An 18,302-nucleotide genomic window follows, 5' to 3' on the forward strand; every position below is an offset into this window, starting at 1 on the left:
TGGAGGCAGCAGGGAGAGAGGCTTCTCCAGTGTGAGAGACTGCGCTCCTCCCCATAGAGGAGATACCCAAAACCCAGTGCCTGTTTAGGGGAAGGACTGACACTCCAGGGCCAGTGACAGGACAACACCTGTCCCAGTGAGGGGCCCAGTGAGGGGCCCTTTTGTTTTGGTGTGTTATAGACTTTTTCCCTTTGTTTGGCAGAGGAGTACTCCTCAGGCCTGCCCCGAGGCCTACCAGGAAGTCTCTGAGAAACAAACCCCAAAGAGGGAAGACAGACACGCTCCAGAGTGGAGGGCTTATTTACCCCAGGTCCTGTCCCTGCCAGAGGAGGGAGCGCTAAGGCTGGTGAGGCAGAAGGGGTGCCTTGCCACGGTGTGCAGGTGAATGAAAGCTACTCCAGCCATTGGTCTACACTTGCAGTATTACTAATGCCAAGCATTTAGAAATCATTAGTCAGCCCCCACAAAAATAATAAGATTGGCATAAGAACCATGAGATTTAAAAAATACTAATTTTGTGGTTCTTTTGATTTATCTTCTAGTGTTTGAGCCTTTAAAGGGTCACTTTTTCAAGTTTTTTTCTGAAGCTGTGATGGCTAGAAACTTGTATTTTAATCAAAGCTGAGATACTCATCTAATCAAATGAATCCAGAAGCTAGGGATTTAAGAAAATCACCAAAAGTCAGGATAGTCTGAATAAAATCTCTATAGTTGTCTACACTGCAGTAGCCTCTGGAGTGCAATTCTGCAGCTGCTCTGTAGCTGGGGAAATTCCTTCCCTCTGGCCCCCACCCCCAACTCATTTACTCAGCACCCAGCTGGTTTAGGTGGTCTGGATGCTGGCCTCTGAAGCCTTCTGAAATGCCCAAATCCATAGGTTTATACCAGTAATGTGTGAACCTCAAAAGCTTTGAAATGCATCTAAGAGGTTATTCAAAATGTATCCTAATGACACAGTATCTGAACCTTTTGAGGAGGTCTGTCTGTCTGCAATCATGGCCTAAAACCCTTCCCCCAAGAATTGACAGTTTCCCCCCATCTCTAAATAAACCCATGAACTTGGTTCAAGCCTATCTGAGTTATATTTTTTTGAACTTGCTCCTTGAAATCTCTGAGGGGCACCTTCCAAATCTTTTCTTAAAAATATGCAGTGTTAGTAGTACTGTGTAACTCCCTTAAAGGGTCCTGGAGTGCTGACTCAGCAGCCTTATTGCAGCAGTAGCTGATTCATGTAAAAGTTTTTGTAGACTATTGGAAGGCAATTGGATGGGCGAGGGGTTTGGTAATAGGATACTAAGCCTTTCACTTCCATCAGATTCGGTCCCAGTACACATTCGGAGTCACAAAGCTTTTTAACATCTGATAACTGCTTAATGGTCTATAAAGGGGACCAGGTGAAGCCCTAGGAAGGGGGAAGAGTTCTGAAGAGATGACTGATCCTTGAAAATCCCTCTTTCAACTGGACAGGGATGATCTACATACAGAGGAATCCCTTTTTGTGTACATCTTGAAAGCATAAACTGGGCTAGCATTAGGTGTTTGCTGTCAAAAAGAGAGTGAGTGATTATGGAGGAACTGTCTACAGGAAACAGGAAGAGAAATCTGGATACCGTATAGCATGAAAAGACAGCTTCATGGTATTTTGTCTGGTTTTTAGTTGTATGCAATTTAGAGGTGTGTTGAGAGCAGGAATACAATGAAGGGCATTTGGAATGCTTGAACACCTCACCCCCACACACAGCATAACCACCTCCCTCCTTCACATTACAGTGTGAAATAATTGGCATAGGGTTGATTCTATGGGAGATGGATTATCACACACATTTATGTGGCAATTAAATTTTATTATTTACCGCTTAGCATGCACCACCAACATTGGACAAACAGATTGCTTTAGTTTTAAATCTGCTTAATCTCTGTCAATACTGATGCCTTCCACTTCCTCTTCCTAACAAAATGTTAAAGTCAGGAGAAGTACAATCACTGGGGTTGAGTCAGTTCTCTTTGGTGTGGTTTGTTGTATCTTGTATCAGAATCTGTTATTTAAGAGCTGGATTCTGGCTTTAGGTGCATTCCTGATCAAGGTTTCTAAGCTGCACCATGCCAAGAGTAGTCCTGAGAAACATTGTGACTTAGACACCCCTCTCCTTAGCACTCCCTCTACTCTGTTCAAAACTCAGCTACTACGGTCATCTTCCTTCTCATGTTTCTGACCACTTAGCTCCACCCCCTTTTTAGAATAGTTTCTGTGAAATGTGAAGTTTTTATCCAACATAAATAGATTTGCTCTAAGGCAGTGAGTTGGGTGGGAAAATGCAGCAGGGAGGGGAAATGACATAGCAGCAGCACAGGGGGACAGTAGTAGATAGCACAGCAGGTGCAGCCAAGGTATGAAGTAGTGGAGGGCATGGCAACAGCAGGAGAGGAGACTGAAGACAGCAGCACAGCTGAGGCTGGTGAGGGAAGTCCGCAGGGCAGCAGGTAATAGGTAGCACAGTATGATCAGGGGAGTTGGAGAAAAGTGGAGCAGCAGATATGAGTTTTACCTCTAACCTGGAATATGACATACTGTTAAATGAGAAGCAAAAGAATCTGCACTATGCTCCTTCTCATTGTGCCCATCAAAGCTAATAACTCTCTGGCACCAACCTCATCTATTTGCCTTTGGTATATGTCATTGTTTGCAAAGCTCCCATGAATATTAAAAAGAATGAGTAGTGTCAGTCAAGGAGGAGGAATATCATTAATAAATTCTCTTGATAAGCAGCACTGTAATCTGTGCTATATGCTGAAAAGGAATGAATATATAGAGCGCCCAGTAGACAACCACAGGGAAGTATTTTTCTTCATGATGGAGGGTATGGAAGGCACAATGCACAGTGGAAGACTATAAGGAGTAGATCTGTGCTATAAGGAGTAGATCTCAGCCAGCCTTATATTATGGATGAGATGGAAATGAGGTAGGCGATAGGATTGAGGGCATATATTTCCCCAGAAGAGAGTGACATTCTAACCCAGGTTCATTCCTGTAATTACACATTTCTATTCCTGCAAATACATATCACCTCTTTTCCTTGTTTTGTTAGCAGCATGGAAAGTATCAAAGACACAAGGCAGCACCTGACACATTGCACAACTGGTAGTATCCCAAAGCACTTGAAAGAGCAAATAATTCAGTGAAAACTATCCAAAAACTCTGGCAGTGAACAAGTTGTCCTTTCCATTTGCAATTGCTAAGGTGAAGGGTTTTGAAGCTGCTGGAATTTGCACTTACAAGAGAGGAAATATCCCAAAGACCTTACTTTTCTTCCCAAAAGTGTGCCATTGAGTATAAAAGATACACGTTCCTATGTGGTACTGATAATAAAGTTTGGATTCTCAGAGGTGACAAATAAAGTGGGCCTAAGCCACCACACTGTGTGCTATTCCTCTTCTCTCGATAACTTGTCTAGTGGCAGACTGAGTTCATCCTCTCATGGAACTAACATGAAGCAGGTTTGTGAACAAGGATCACATTGTATTGCAGGGGTGGTGTAACACTGTCATCCCTTTTAAGGAGAAGTGGGGATTGGGTCCTGTCTATTCCAAGACATACCCCTTTAAAGTTCCAGGAGTCTGGAGCAGGTGAGTGGCCTGGCAGAGGCAGATGCTGGAAGAGAAGATTTGGTCCCAGGGTAGTAGTGTCTGAAGACGGGGAAAAACACAGCAGCACCCTGCCATAGGCAGGTTTGAAAAGCCTCATGCTACAATGCATGTGCTCTGGAGTCTGTGTAAACATAACTTAGATCTTTGTCAATCTCTCTTGAATGTATTGCCTTTGCTAATGGGCTGTGGCAGAGTGTATTGATGCCACCCAGAGGCTGGCAGGGCAGGGATTGACCGTGCTACTGTGGCTAGAGGAAGGACTGAATTTTCTCCCCTTAATATGTGGCTTTGCAAGGCTAGACTACCTGTGAAGGGGTTAATTAATCCTGATCCTCAGGCACACTAGCGTGGGATGTGTTGTGGAGGCTCACGGGGTTGAGCGTAGAATGTAAGATATCTGTGAAGAAGGATAGAGCGGACAGATGTAGGTGGGAAGTGAGAACAGGGTTTTCCTCTTATTCTCTGGATTTTGGCTGAAATGAGACACACTTTAGACCTTGGTTTGGGCTGTCACAAGAGTCAGAGCATTCTTTACATTTACTCTTCTGTTTTATGATTAAGTTTGTGTAAAAAGGTGTTTAAGCTTCACCTACAAGGGCAAAGTCCTTTCTTGCTCTGACCTGCCTGTCACACAAGGCAAATCAGGTGTGAGGGAGGGAAGGGGCAAATACTAATTAATCACCTAACTCCTGTTGGAAATTAGTGTGGGTTAGATGCTTAACTGCCATTTGTGTCTGTGAAATTGTCCCCCAAGGTCAATTAAAGATGGACATTTTACACCTCAGCTGTGTTTAGGATAGTTAGAGTCTTTGACTTATCAAAGAAATATTTAGGATGTGGGAAACCTACTGACAGCTGCCCCTGGTGTTAACACCCATTCTTTCCCTCCCCTTCCCCCATTGCACCTTATAATTGCTTGAAAAACAAAGGAATCTAGTCCCAACTCAAGCTCTGTGTTCTCACCATAAGAGTTCCACCTGGTACCTGCTTGAGCAACTATTCAAGCCACAAACAACTGTGAATGAATAGGAGTACTTGTGGTACCTTAGAGACTAACAAATTTATTTGAGCATATGCAACCTAGTTACAGTGCCATTCTCCCTAGCAGACGCAAACTTAGGACCATTCCCTTCCTGGGCTTTAGTTGAATCCAGAACCAACTCTGAGACAACTGCACTATTCTCAACCATTACAGGCTGAAAGGCATGAAGGGAAATATGTTCACAAATATATCCATCACTATCTCTGAGTCCTATGCAACACCATCCAAAAAAGCTCCAGGAACGACTTCTTTATTTTGGTCTGATGAAGACACAAGTTGTGGTTCCTGTTAAATCTTCATTGCTTGTTTCTCTATAGTAGGAACCACATCTGAATGAACAGTATTATTCACCCAAAGTAATGAGCCTTTCCTTGGCACAACAAGAAAAAGGTATTGCCAACAGTGAATAAAGTTGCGGTACAATATCTTAGCTAACTACCCTCAAATATCTACTCTGTCTACTCGGAGTACATTTTATATGCTGCTGGCACTTTTATGAGGCAATGACTAAAGGAATTCTCTCTCTACAAGTAATTTGAAGACAGTGATGTTTATCAAAATCAACAAATAGCCTTTGCCCCCGAGAGCATGCAATATAGAAGGTCTTGGCTGATGACTGATCCATGGGGGAGAAGCAATGCATGTGTCATTAATAGCATGTTAGTGATGAAGATAGTGCCAAAAAGTAAGAATTATTTACTAAAATCAGTAAAAAAAGGATGTGGGCCACTCTGTCCCAAAGTTTTATTTTAAATTTCATTGGTTCAGCCTTCACAACTCTTTTAGTTTCCTCGCTGAACAAGTGCAGCAAATTAAAAAGATCTTGGAGGGTGGGGAGAAGGGGGAAATTGTGTATAAGTTGTTTACTAGGTGAACATTAGTACATTTGTTTCTGTATCACTTATGTGATATAGTGGTTCTGTATCATTTTTTCCATAGCAGTTTGATACAAATAATTTACAAGATAAGCTCAGAAGCTTGATTGATTTATTAAGCAGTAAATCTTAACTCTCTATATTGAAAATGGCATCTCAGTATATGCACCAAAGGCTCTAGTCAACTACAAATGAAATCAGTGGAAAAACTTTCATTGACTTCAGGGAGAATTGGATTTCACCCTAACAGAGGTTTTCTTTGCCATCATTGTGGTATCCCTGACCCAGCAGCATGACTCTTAGCACTACCTGTACTACTGGCAATGTCTTCCTTCACTCCTTTTCCTTTACTGCTTGCCTCTGCAGGTTGTAATATACATGTCCTCTAGAAATACTGGTACTTATTTATAGTGCTGAATCAGAGGATTCAAAAAAGACATAAGAACATAACAACCATACTGGGTCAGACCAAAGGTCCATCAAGCCCAGTATCCTGTCCTCTGACAGTGGCCAATGGCAGGCGCCCCAAAGGTTATCATCAAGTGATCCATGCCCTGTCACCCAATCACAGTTTCTGGCAAACAGAGGCTAGGGACACCATTCCTGCCCATCCTGGCTAATAGCCATTGATGGACCTAGCTTCCATGAATCTATCTAGCTCCCTTTTGAACCCTGTTATAGTATTGGCCTTCACAACACCCTCTGGCAAGGAGTTCCAGAGGTTGACAATGCGTTGCATGAAAAAATACTTTCTTGTGTTTGTTTTAAACCTGCTACCTATTAATTTCATTTGGTGGTCCCTTGTTCTTGTGTTATGAGAAGGAGTAAATAACACTTCCGTATTTACTTTCTCTATATCACTCATGATTTTATAGACCTCTATCATATCCCCCCTTAGTCGCTTCTTTTTCAAGCTGAAAAGTCCCAGTCTTATTAATCTCTCCTCATACTGAAGCCGTTCTATACCCCTAATCATTTTTGTTGCCCTTTCCTGAATCTTTTCCAATTCCAATATATCTTTTTTGAGATGGAGCGACCACATCTGCACACAGTATTCAAGGTGTGGGAGTATCATGGATTTATATAGAGGCAATATGATATTTTCTGTCTTATCTGTCCTTTTCTTGATGATTCCCAACATTCTGTTAATTTTTTTGACTGCCGCTGTACATTGAGTGGATGATTTCAGAGAACTATCCACAATGACTCCAAGATCTCTTTCTTGAGTGGTAACAGCTAATTTAGACCCCATCATTATATATGTATAGTTAGGATTATGTTTTCCAATGTGCATTACTTTGCATTTATCAACATTAAATTTCATTTGCCATTTTGTTGCCCAGTCACACAGTTTTGTGAGATCCTTTTGTAGTTCTTCGCAGGCTGTCTGGGACTTAACTATCTTGAACATGGAAATGACCATGCTGCTAAATGTTTGACCAAGAATGAAGATGCCTCTATAATATTGACTTTTATAATAGAAATGGAAGGAGAATTATGAGGTTGAGGAATATTTTCTCCTACTTATAGACCTCTTCCTCCAAGCATGCCTGGATAACACAAAAGGAATCCTCTTTTTTTTCTACCCTTTGCCTCTTTCTTTTCTTCCTTTGCTACTTCTCTGTCCTTATTTGTCCTTTCCAGATATGTTACTTTGAATTTTTTTTTTTTAATTAAAAATGTCAAGATGAATTTGAAGACAGTACAGGAGTATATGTGAAAAAATCAAAATAATTCTAGGAGGAAAACAAATTCTGAAAAAAAATTTTTTGCTCTTTTGCTCCAGATAAATTATGGTGGTTAACTTTGTAACTTAATAAACAATTTATCTCTTTTGTGGTTTTTTCCCAGATGTTAAAAAAGAAAGAAAGAAAATAATTGGACATGAAGTTGGTTAATTATAGGCAACCCATGAAGCACTCTAACATTTGTACTAGTAATAGGGTTTACTTTGGGTAGGCTGCAGCCTGTAGAAGGTGTCCAGCTCTCTTACCATTGAACAGATAAGTCATTCCCTCCAGTGAGGACAGTAGTTCACATAGACAATATGCAGACAAATAAACAGACACAAATTTAGAGCCTGTTCCTCCAAGTGCTTAGATCATGTAACTCACATTGAAGTCTGTGGGAGTTACCTGTATGGGGAGCATGCAGGAGGAAGGCCCATAATGTGTGATCATATGTAGACAGAGATATTCAGCATGAATGTCTTGTGTAGAGAGTTTACAATTCACTGTAAACAAGAGAAAAGCAGGTGTAAGAGAGTTTGGAGCATGGTCTGCTGATCCCGCTTTCAGTAGACAAAGGGCTAAATTCTCCTCTGACTTACTCGTCCTGTAACCCCCAATGGTGTTTACTGCATATACTTGATTTCTACTTAGAAACACTCAGAGATTCTGCCTTATTTTCATTTTCTGATGGATTGAATTATGTAGAGAATCTAATTGTCCCTTGTGAATGTGGAATTAAAGCCTTCATGGAAAATAAAGAGGGTGTGTGTGTGCTATGACAGTGGCTCTCTCTTTTTCAGTGGAAAATGTGAACAAGTCACAAAGAAACAACAAAAATGCTTTTTTTCAAAAATTTAGTGCTAGATTATATCCAAACAATACAACTTTTAGTAGAGAGTAAGACATCATTGTGCCACTACAAGAGCATAACATCAACAAATTACAACTCCTGGATCTTATATAATGACATGTCAGCTCTCCTGGCCCCTAGGGCATTGAGGGGCGAAGCAAGATTTTCCCTTCTCCTTCATAGAATCATAGAAGATTAAGGTTGGAAGAGACCTCAGAAGGTCATCTAGAAGAACCCCCTGCTCAAAGCAGGATCAACACCAACTAAATCATCCCATCCAGGGCTTTGTCAAGCTGGGCCTTAAAAACCTCTAATGATAGAGATTCTACCACCTCCCTAGGTAACCCATTCCAGTACTTCACCACCCTCCTAGTGAAACAGTGTTTCCTAATATCCAACCTAGACCTTGGCCACTGCATCTTGAGACCATTGCTCCTTGCTATGTCATTTGCCACCACTGAGAACAACCGAGCTCCATCCTCTTTGGAACCCCCCTTCAGGTAGTTGAAGGCTGCTATCAAATGCCCCCTCACTCTTCTCTTCTGCAGACTAAATAAGCCCAGTTTCCTCAGCCTCTCCTCGTACGGCATGTGCCCCAGCCCCCTGATCATTTTCATTCCCTCCACTGGACTCTCCAATTTATCCACATCCTTTCTGTAGTAGGGGGCCCAAAACTAGACACAATACTCCAGATGTGGCTTCACCAGTGCCAAATAGAGGGGAATAATCACTTCCCTCGATCTGCTGGCAATGCTCTTACTAATGCAGCCCAATATCTGCTTAGCCTTCCTGGCAACAAGTGCACACTGCTGACTTATATCCAGCTTCTCATCCACTGTAATCCCCAGGTCCTTTTTTGCAGAACTGCCATTTAGCCAGTGGGTCCCCAGCCTGTAGCGGTGCATGGGATTCTTCCATCCCAAGTGCAGGACTCTGCACTTGTCCTTGTTGAACCTCATCAGATTTCTTTTGGCTCAATCCTCCAATTTGTCTAGGTCCCTCTGGACGCTATCCCTACCCTCCAGCATATCTACCTCTCTCCCCAGCTTCGTGTCATCTGCTTGCTGAGGGTGCAATCCATTCTATCATCCAGATCATTAATAAAGATGTTGAACAAAACTGGCCCCAGGGAAAGAAGGCGGGGGAGGGAGGGGAGGGAGAGTGACCATACAGTGCCCCTTACTCTTTTGTGCCCAAACTGAAGCTTCAAGTGGCCATACATGGGCATGAGGGGAGTTATACATTTCCCCTCTGACCCTGTCTGAGCATGTCATCTTGAGTCAAAATGTAGCCCATAAAGCTAGTCAAAAATTACCCATCTCAACTATTTTTGATAGCAAATGGCCTTTTTTTCTAAAGAAAAAAAGCAATTTCTTTTAAAAATGTTTCTTCCATAGAAAACCAAAAACAACAAATTTCTGGAAAATTTTATTTCCCCTTTTCTTTCCCTTTCTGCACATCTTCTTCCCCTTTTTGACAGCAGAAAAGACAGGGATGGGTGCAAAATCCCAAAGGCCAAAAAAGCCTTCAGTTTTTGTTTTTTGAGAGCAGATTTTTTTTCACATGTTGGTTTAATGAAAACATATCAGGGAATTAAAAAATCCAAAAATTCCCCAAAACAGTCTTTTTTTTTAACCAGCTCTCCCTTTAGTAAATCTTTTACTTTTATTTTCCATCAGTTTTGTCAGTGATGAGAAATATTTTGCCTAGTTAGTATAGTGCAGTGGTTCCCAAACTTGTTCCGCCACTTGTGCAAGGAAAGCCACTGGCAGGCTGGGCCGGTTTGTTTACCTGCCGCATCCGCAGGTTCGGCCAATTGCAGCTCCCAGTGGCCGTGGTTCGCTGCTCCAGGCCAATGGGAGCTGCTGGAAGCAGCGGCCAGTATGTCCCTTGGCCCGCGCCAGCAGGTAAACAAACTGGCCTGGCCCGCCAGGGGCTTTCCCTGCACAAGTGGCAGAACAAGTTTGGGAACCACTGTTCTAGTGCTCAAGCAGAGATGTCACATTTTTCTCCAAATTAATTGTATCTGTGGTAGTGTCTGGTTTATGAACTCATCACTGGCTATCAAGTTCAATGGACTGGATTCTTTCCAGCGGCTGTTTTTTATTTAGTTAGTTTTGGTTGTTTGTCTTGTGCTTCTTTAAGTAGTTGAGCATAGCTTTCTGCTGTTCTGAGAGTTTCTCAAGCATATAGGAAATAATGTTCAGTGATTTGAAACCTGCTGCTTAAGCTGATAAATTGTCCTACTTGTGCAGCTTAGTCAGGATATTTACTGAGCCTGGAAAGAGTTGCCTATGGTTGCCACAGATTTTTTTTCATCTCATCACAAACATATTTCCAGTGTTCCAGTTTATGCAGGAAGTCACCAATGAGCAAAGTAAGCAGTTTGCTAAGTATGACATCTTTTACAATGCTAAGTATGGTATATTTTACAAAACACATTATATGCTATTACGATGGTCCTATTTTTTTAGAAGATTAATCATGGCTAGGAAGCTGTAATTAAACCATAAACTATTTCACCAGAAACATACACATCACGCTATGTATATTCATGTTTCTGTGGGTCTTATGGTTAACTAAGGGAGCATCTTGTTGATGACTTCCAACACATATTTACAGGAGTAATCTGAGCTTCTCTTCTTATAATGCTGCTATGACCTTGCATTGTAATAGTTATTCACCATAATTGGCCCTTGAATACATGGCTTCATGGAACAGTGGACTGCCTTGCCTAAGAAATAGGTCTAGGCATTATTGGGATATCATCATATTGAATCAATATCTCTAAAGGTTTTAATGAATCAAAAGAATCTGGAAGGTTCTGCGTGGAAAATGTAAACTTCTTTAGGTTTTATAGTAGAGTGGACAAGAATGTGAAATGAAAGAGGATGAAATTAATCTTTGTGCTATAGCTCTAGTATTTTGTTGACTTTCTTTTACCTTTCTGAATCTTCCCACTTTCAAGTCTACCATAATAAATTCAGAGAAATTATATCTATGTCAGACAACCATTGACAGATCAATAGTTCAGAAAAATTCTTAGGGTTTGATTTTCACTGTGTTTCACATGAGAAAAAGAAGGAACATTTTTATTATCTGCATTATTTCCAATGCAATGGACTGAAAATGTACCAATTCCAGTCCTACTAAGGAAATAGTTATGCCCTATTTGTGGGAATGCAGGAATTGCTACCGGCAGATCAGACCACTATTCTGTTCTATCTGATGTCCTACCTTCAAGAGTTGACAATAGCTAATGCTCCAGAGGAAACCATTGTTGACTCTTCAGATCACGTAGCCATTTGAGATGGGCAGAGAATTCCTTCTTGAACCCCAGCAGGCAACAAGCTTATGTTCTGAAGCATGAGATTTAATTATTCTTTTCTTAGTATACATTGCTATAGATATTGCTAATGTGTGGACTGGATGACTCAAAGGAGTAGTAATATGATACAAAGTACTTAATCTCTAGCTCACTGATTCATGTCCAATTCAGGTTGACAGGCTGGTCCATAGTGACTAAAATTGTTAGTGTCTGAAAGACATTTGGTGGCCTGTGGGAAATGAATTGGTGGTCTCAGTCCAATTCCCTATAGACAATCTAACAATCACCATTACTGGCATTAATTGGCTACCTTACTGTCAGTCTCAGCAGAGACCAAAATTTAAACGGGAATCGAAACTGAACTACTCTCAGCCCTATATATAATCCTTCCATGTAAGGGCCAAGACACTTTGCTGAAGCATTCCCTAGAACCTTTTGTATAAGATATAGGATTTCAAGTCTCAAGGACTTCCATATAAAGAAGCACTACAGTGTCCTCCAGCTGTGGTCAAAACCACTATATTTTACACTAGTAATACAGGTGTACTTCAGTGTGTATAATATTGGGGTATTCTTATAAGATCCCTGAAACTCAATACCTTTCACTAGCACATGGTGTTATGTTATTTGGTTGGTTGGTTTTGAAACAGTCATAAATTATCTAGCTCCTTTTCATACCTGGTCATATACTTAAGGCCAGAATATCCAGTATGATCTTTGCACTTTGTGATGTTCAGAAAGTTTGGCCATAATTGGCTAGTGGAGAATTTCCCTTGTGGAGAGGAACTCTCTGGTGGTGTAAACCTGTTGGGGCAGTTCCTGTGCTAGACATACTACCCTCAATGCCAGTGTAAGGAGAATGGAAGGACAGGAAGAGGATCCTGGTAGAATGTGTCTCTACTACAACAAACCTCCACTGGTATATGGTCTTTCCTGTGATTAACTTGTGTTGGCCAGCACAGCAAGTCTTCATTTCCCTGAGCCAAGTGGAGCCTAGATACAGGAGGTAATTGAGGCCTCTGACTCTATCTTTGTGAAGGTTTGTGTTAATCACAGTTAACTCAAGTGATTAACACAAAACAAATTAACTAGATTTTAAAAAATAGTTGTGATTAATCACAGTTTTAATCACAGTGTTAAACCATAATAGAATACAAATTTAATTTTATAAACATTTTGGATATTTTTCTATATTTTCAAATATATTGATTTCAATTATAACACAGTTATAAGTGTAGAGTGCTCACTTTGTATTTTTTTATTACACATATTTGCACTTTACAAAAATAAACAAAAAATAGTATTTTTCAATTCACCTCATACAAGTACTGTAGTGCAATCTCTTTATCATGAAAGTGCAACCTACAAATGTAGAACTTTTTTGTTACACAACTGCACTAAAAAACAAAACAATGTAAAACTTTAGAGTCTACAAGTCCACTCAGTCCTACTTCTTGTTCAGCCTATTGCTTAGACAAACAAGTTTGTTTACATTTACAGGAGATGCTTTGTATGTACAATGTATGTACTACCTGCTTTGTATGTACTACCTGCTTTGTATGTACAATGCCACCTGAAACTGAGATCAGGCATTCACATAGCACTGTTGTAGCCGGCGATGCATGATATTTTCGTGCAAGATATGCTAACCATTTGTATGCCCCTTCATACTTCTACTTGTAAGCTCTAAAGTGTGAATGCTCACAGAGCCACTCATGAAATCACACAGAGAAAGACACCAGCCAAATCCCCCCAGCTCCCAGCCTTGTACATCAGGAATATACCATCTTGCAGTGCTCAAGACCCTTTCTTGAGCAATGCAAATTTATTAATTGGTTTACTACTTCATTATTGGAAAGTGGATATACAGCAGCCTTTGTAAACCTGAGCAAATTTACCAAGCTTTTCAGGCAAACTCACATGTAAAGGTAAACGAGATTATTGATTACAAAAGATAGATTTTAAGTGATTATAAGTGATAGGCAAAAAGCCAGAGATAGTTACCAAAGAAAACAAAATAAGCGCACAATCTAAATCCTAAACCTGTAAGACACTAGGCAGTATTTAGATCAAGCAGTTTTCTCACCCCACTGGATGTTACAGTTCATAACAAACTGGTTTCACCCTTGAAACCTGGGCCAATCTTCACTGTTGGAGTATTCAGTCTTCTGAGTGTTCTTGTTGCTTGCAGCATTGGTGGGGGGAGGAGAAAAGGACAAGCATGGGGCCACTGTGTTCTTTTTTATACTCTTAGTCCATGTGCTTGGAGAACACAAGTCCAGGCATGTCTGGTGGGCTTTGCTGAGTCCAAGGTGAAGAAACACCCCCGTGTGTCTCCTGTGAGTGAGTCATTAAACTGCAACTCCTCTGCTGGACAATGGCTAGTGATGTCTGTTCAGCACCCACCTGAGCATTGGTTACTTCCTTTGTTGTTGTCTCTGGATAGCTAGTACCTGGGTGCTTCCCAAACCCACAATGTATTTTAGTGAAAACCATTCAACACAATTCTTATAATTTTATATGCAATAATGATATGCATATTTAGATGGAACAATGGGTTTCAGCTGATCATAACCTTTCCACTGATACCTTACATGGCCAGCTTTATATGCAATATCACAATTATATACAGATGAGGAATGTGAGAGTTACAGGGTGCTCACCCAAGGGAAAGAGTGTCACAGAAGTATTGTACAGTAGTTAAGATACTAACCTAGGATTCTGGAGACCCAAATTCAATTGCATGTTCTATCACAGACTTCCTGTGTGACATTAGGCTAGATACTCAAAGGTATTTAGGCTCCTAAATCCCACTGAAGTTAATGGTAGTTAGGAGCCTAAATACTTTGAGGATCTGGGCCTATGTTCCTCATCTGTAAAATGGACACTTCCCTACCTCACAGGGGTGTTGTGAGGATAAATACATTAAACACTCAGAGATGCTCAGATACTATGGTGGTGAGGTCATGTAAGTACCTAAGAGTTTTATTAACTAATTATAAAACAGTGAGTAGTATTGGGGTATCAGCTTGTTGGGACCAAGAACCTGTCTTATTCTACTTATCCTATGGCACAGAATACAAAATAATCATATAGTATGGTGGCATTGTACTTGTAGCCACTTGAAACAGACAAATATTGCATCCTGTTTTATCTTTCATTGAGATGTCAGAAAGTCTAAAAATCTATTCACATGAAGGTAACATCAAACCAGCAATCTATGCTTGTTTTCTTTATTTTGATTTTAAAAGATGATTATAAAAGACTCTAGGGAGCCTTAAAACATAACTGGTACTGGAAAAAAAATAAAGTAAAAACCCCACAGCATTAAAATTATTCAATTGGGAAGTCTGGAAGTCAGCCTCTTACAAAAAAGCTCCTTTCCACCCCTTCATTATTGTTAGAAGCATACCTTACGCCCTCTCCAAGCTCCCCAGTCATGTGTGTCTTTTGCAACATGCTTGGAAGATCACCAAAATCAGGCTATTTTGGACCAAAGTGGGAGCAAGTTCCAGCATCTCAATACTCTCACTCAGAATGTAGTGATGGTGTCTCCCCAAAAAATATGTGACAAAACACAAAATACAGACTAGGGATCAATTGGCTCGGCAGCAGTGCTGCAGAAAAGGACCTAGGGGTTACAGTGGACGAGAAGCTGGATATGAGTCAACAGTGTGCCCTTGTTGCCAAGAAGGCTAATGGGATTTTGGGCTGTATAATTAGAGGCATTGCCAGCAGATCAAGGGACGTGATCATTCCCCTCTATTCGACATTGGTGAGGCCTCATCTGGAGTACAGCTTCCAGTTTTGGGCCCCACGCTACAAGAAAGATATGGAAAAATGGGAAACTGTCCAGTGGAGGGCAACAAAAATAATTAGGGGACTGGAACACATGACTTATGAGGAGAGGCTGAGGGAACTGGGATTGTTTAGTCTGCAGAAGAGAAGAATGAGGGGGGATTTGATAGCTGCCTTCAACTAGCTGAAAGGGGGTTCCAAAGAGGATGGATCTACACTGTTCTCGGTGGTAGCAGATGACAGAACAAGGAGTAATGGTCTCAAGTTGCAGTGGGGGAGGTTTAGGTTGGTTATTAGGAAAAAACTTTTTCACTAGGAGGGTGGTGAAACACTGGAATGCGTTACCTAGGGAGGTGGTGGAATCTCCTTCCTTAGAGGTTTTTAAGGTCAGGCATGACAAAGCCCTGGCTGGGATGATTTAATTGGGGATTGGTCTTGCTTTGAGCAGGGGGTTGGACTAGATGACCTCCTGAGGTCCCTTGCAACCCTGATATTCTATGATTCTATGTTATTTAGAAAGAGAGGGCCAGATATTTAAGCAAACCAAAAGACCTACTAGCTCTCTTTTCTATGACTAATATTTACTTCTGTTTAACAGGTGATTTGTATATTGGAGGAGTGGCGAAAGAAATGTATAAATCCTTACCAAAACTGGTGCATGCAAAGGAGGGATTTCAAGGTTGCCTTGCATCAGTTGACTTAAATGGACGTCTGCCTGATCTGATCTCGGATGCCCTGTTTTGCAACGGGCAAATAGAAAGAGGATGTGAAGGTACTGAACATCATAATAGTTTCATCATACGTACTTCCAATATAAAGCAGATATTCTTATATCTCATTGTGCAAGTGTTAGACCCATCTGCTGAGTCCTGTTTATTTGTACTGTCTATATGGTGGGTTTATATTTTACCTGTGTAATTAGCGTTGTGCCTCAGTTGTAGTATAACTTGTGCACACTATTAATGAGGGTAGATGCCCACGAGGAGAAATGTATACCTACTCAACAAAGCACAAACTAACCTGAGAACGCTAATTTACCTCTTGAATATAATCTGTAGATTTTGCTCCTCTTTAGTGACAAGCTGGTTTTCGTGTCTTTTGTTTGTTTGTGACATATTTTATTTAATCATGGTAACAGTAACAATTAGCTTCTATATAATACTTAGACATTAGCTAATGAATAAGCAGTATCCCAGTGTCTGCCCTGTATTATGCAACCTGCTTAGATTATGATTTTTTGGTTGTAAATCTTCATATCCATTGAAGTTAATAAGGCCAAACTGTGCTCTGTCACACACTGTACAGCTTTAGTGGCTCCAGTGGAATAGTGTGGGATGCAAGTTAGGACCGAATTACGCCCCAAAAGATTTATTTGAATATGAAAGCCAGGATTTTGCCCTGGATGATTACAGTTTTGGTTATGAGGGCAGATGGGCTATAAAATGTGAATTTTGTTTTCAAGGAGTCAGTAGTACTAGGGTGTTCATGTTTAAGGGTTTGTCTACGGTCTATCTCTAATTCCTCCAGTAGCTTCATTCCACAGAGTTTTCACTTTTATATATTAGTTTAAATCAATTCTCTGTCCCTACATACACTTTATTCACATTATTCTGAATTTAGCAACTGTCTTCCAGTACATTACTTTCACTAAAGTACCATTCTGCTTTGAAAAGTGACTACAAAAATGGCATTGTGGTGTTCCATGTTAATATTCTCTCAATGACTTTCAGATCAAGAAAATGTTTGGGTTTTTTCATGAACTGCTTAAGCTTAATTCATTCTTTCTATGTCTGGCCGAGTGAGTCTCTCATTATTTAGCCACACTGACATAGCTTCAACATTGGGCCAGAGAGAGAGAGAGAGTAAGCATGAGAATAACTCTGTATCACGGGTGTTAGAGCACTCCCTTGGGAGATGCAGGATCTAAGTCCCCTGCTCCGATGACCTTTTAAAATTATTGATGCAAAGTGAAACAGCTTCAACAGGAGAGAATGAAAGAGCTCCCCTTTCCACATCAGATTATCCCCTAGCCCAGCTGTTGGGGCACCCACCTGAGAGATGGCAGATCTCTTTTCCCACTCAGATGGAGAGGGGGTCTACCTGGTGAGTATCCTATCCACTAGCCTCAAAATTATAAGGGAGGTTCTTCTTCTGGCTTCTTGCTGAAATAGTATATGTGCCTAGCACCCAGAGAGGGTTTGCAGCTGAGATTCCCAAGTAGAGGGAAACACCTGCCTGCAGCATGGACTTAAGCACCTATCTCTGAGAGATGGGTGAGGCTTAGCACAGACACCACAGTTTGTCATCTCCCATTAGTTCTCTTAAGTGAGGAGCTTCATAGCATGCTGACTTTGGGGAATCCCATTTGAAGGCAACTGTCTTTCCCCGTTTGTTGTATAGAGAGCTGGGGCACTGCTCTCAGGCTTTGTGAATCCCATTGATTTTATAGGTGCTTAAAAGTTCTTGTGAACTGAGGCCCAGTTCACGATCCAAGCTAGTGGAATGCCGCCTTCCAGGTACTTTCCCCTAGTCCTGGGCCTCCTAATTACTCCCCTCACTTTTCTGCCTAACTGTGATGCTTACTGGTCTTTTATCTGAGAACCAGGTTACCTTCAGGCTGTTATCTGATCCCTGGTCTTAAAGCCGTCCCCTGAGATCCAGCTTAATTAGTCATGGGGCTGAACCCACCTCCCTTAGAGGGCCATCCTATCCTGTGTCCTTGTGGAGAATTCCCATTAAGAATCAGCAGGAAGTCAATTTTACCTTCAGTGATGGTTTTGGTTAATGGGCTTGATCCAAAGCTCATTAAAGTCAATGGGAGTCTCTTCATAATTACTAAGGGCTTTAGATCCAGACAAAAGTAAGCTAGTAAGATTGGGCCATTAACAGCATCATGAGTAGCTTAAAATCGGGAGATTCCTTATAATATTGAGAGAGTTGGCAACAGTGTTAGTACGTGTGTGAGGCATGCAATAAAGACAATGATAAGCACCACAGAAGAGCCCATGAATAAAATACATATTAATTTTAATTT

The 18,302-nt window shown here is 41.0% G+C and overlaps 1 protein-coding gene across 32 annotated transcripts in view; it reads left to right on the plus strand.

Annotated features, from left to right (window-relative positions):
- NRXN1 (neurexin 1) overlaps positions 1 to 18,302 on the plus strand; it is a 1,247,341-nt gene that overhangs the window by 634,438 nt on the left and 594,601 nt on the right. For all 32 annotated transcript variants that reach the window (XM_075127156.1, XM_075127160.1, XM_075127172.1 and 29 more), the window contains one exon: positions 15,867 to 16,040. In XM_075127156.1, coding sequence (XP_074983257.1) covers positions 15,867 to 16,040 — 174 coding nt within the window. The remainder of the gene's footprint in view (positions 1 to 15,866; positions 16,041 to 18,302) is intronic.

This window comes from Caretta caretta, chromosome 3, assembly GCF_965140235.1.
Source record: "Caretta caretta isolate rCarCar2 chromosome 3, rCarCar1.hap1, whole genome shotgun sequence".
Classification (NCBI taxonomy): Eukaryota; Metazoa; Chordata; order Testudines; family Cheloniidae; genus Caretta; species Caretta caretta.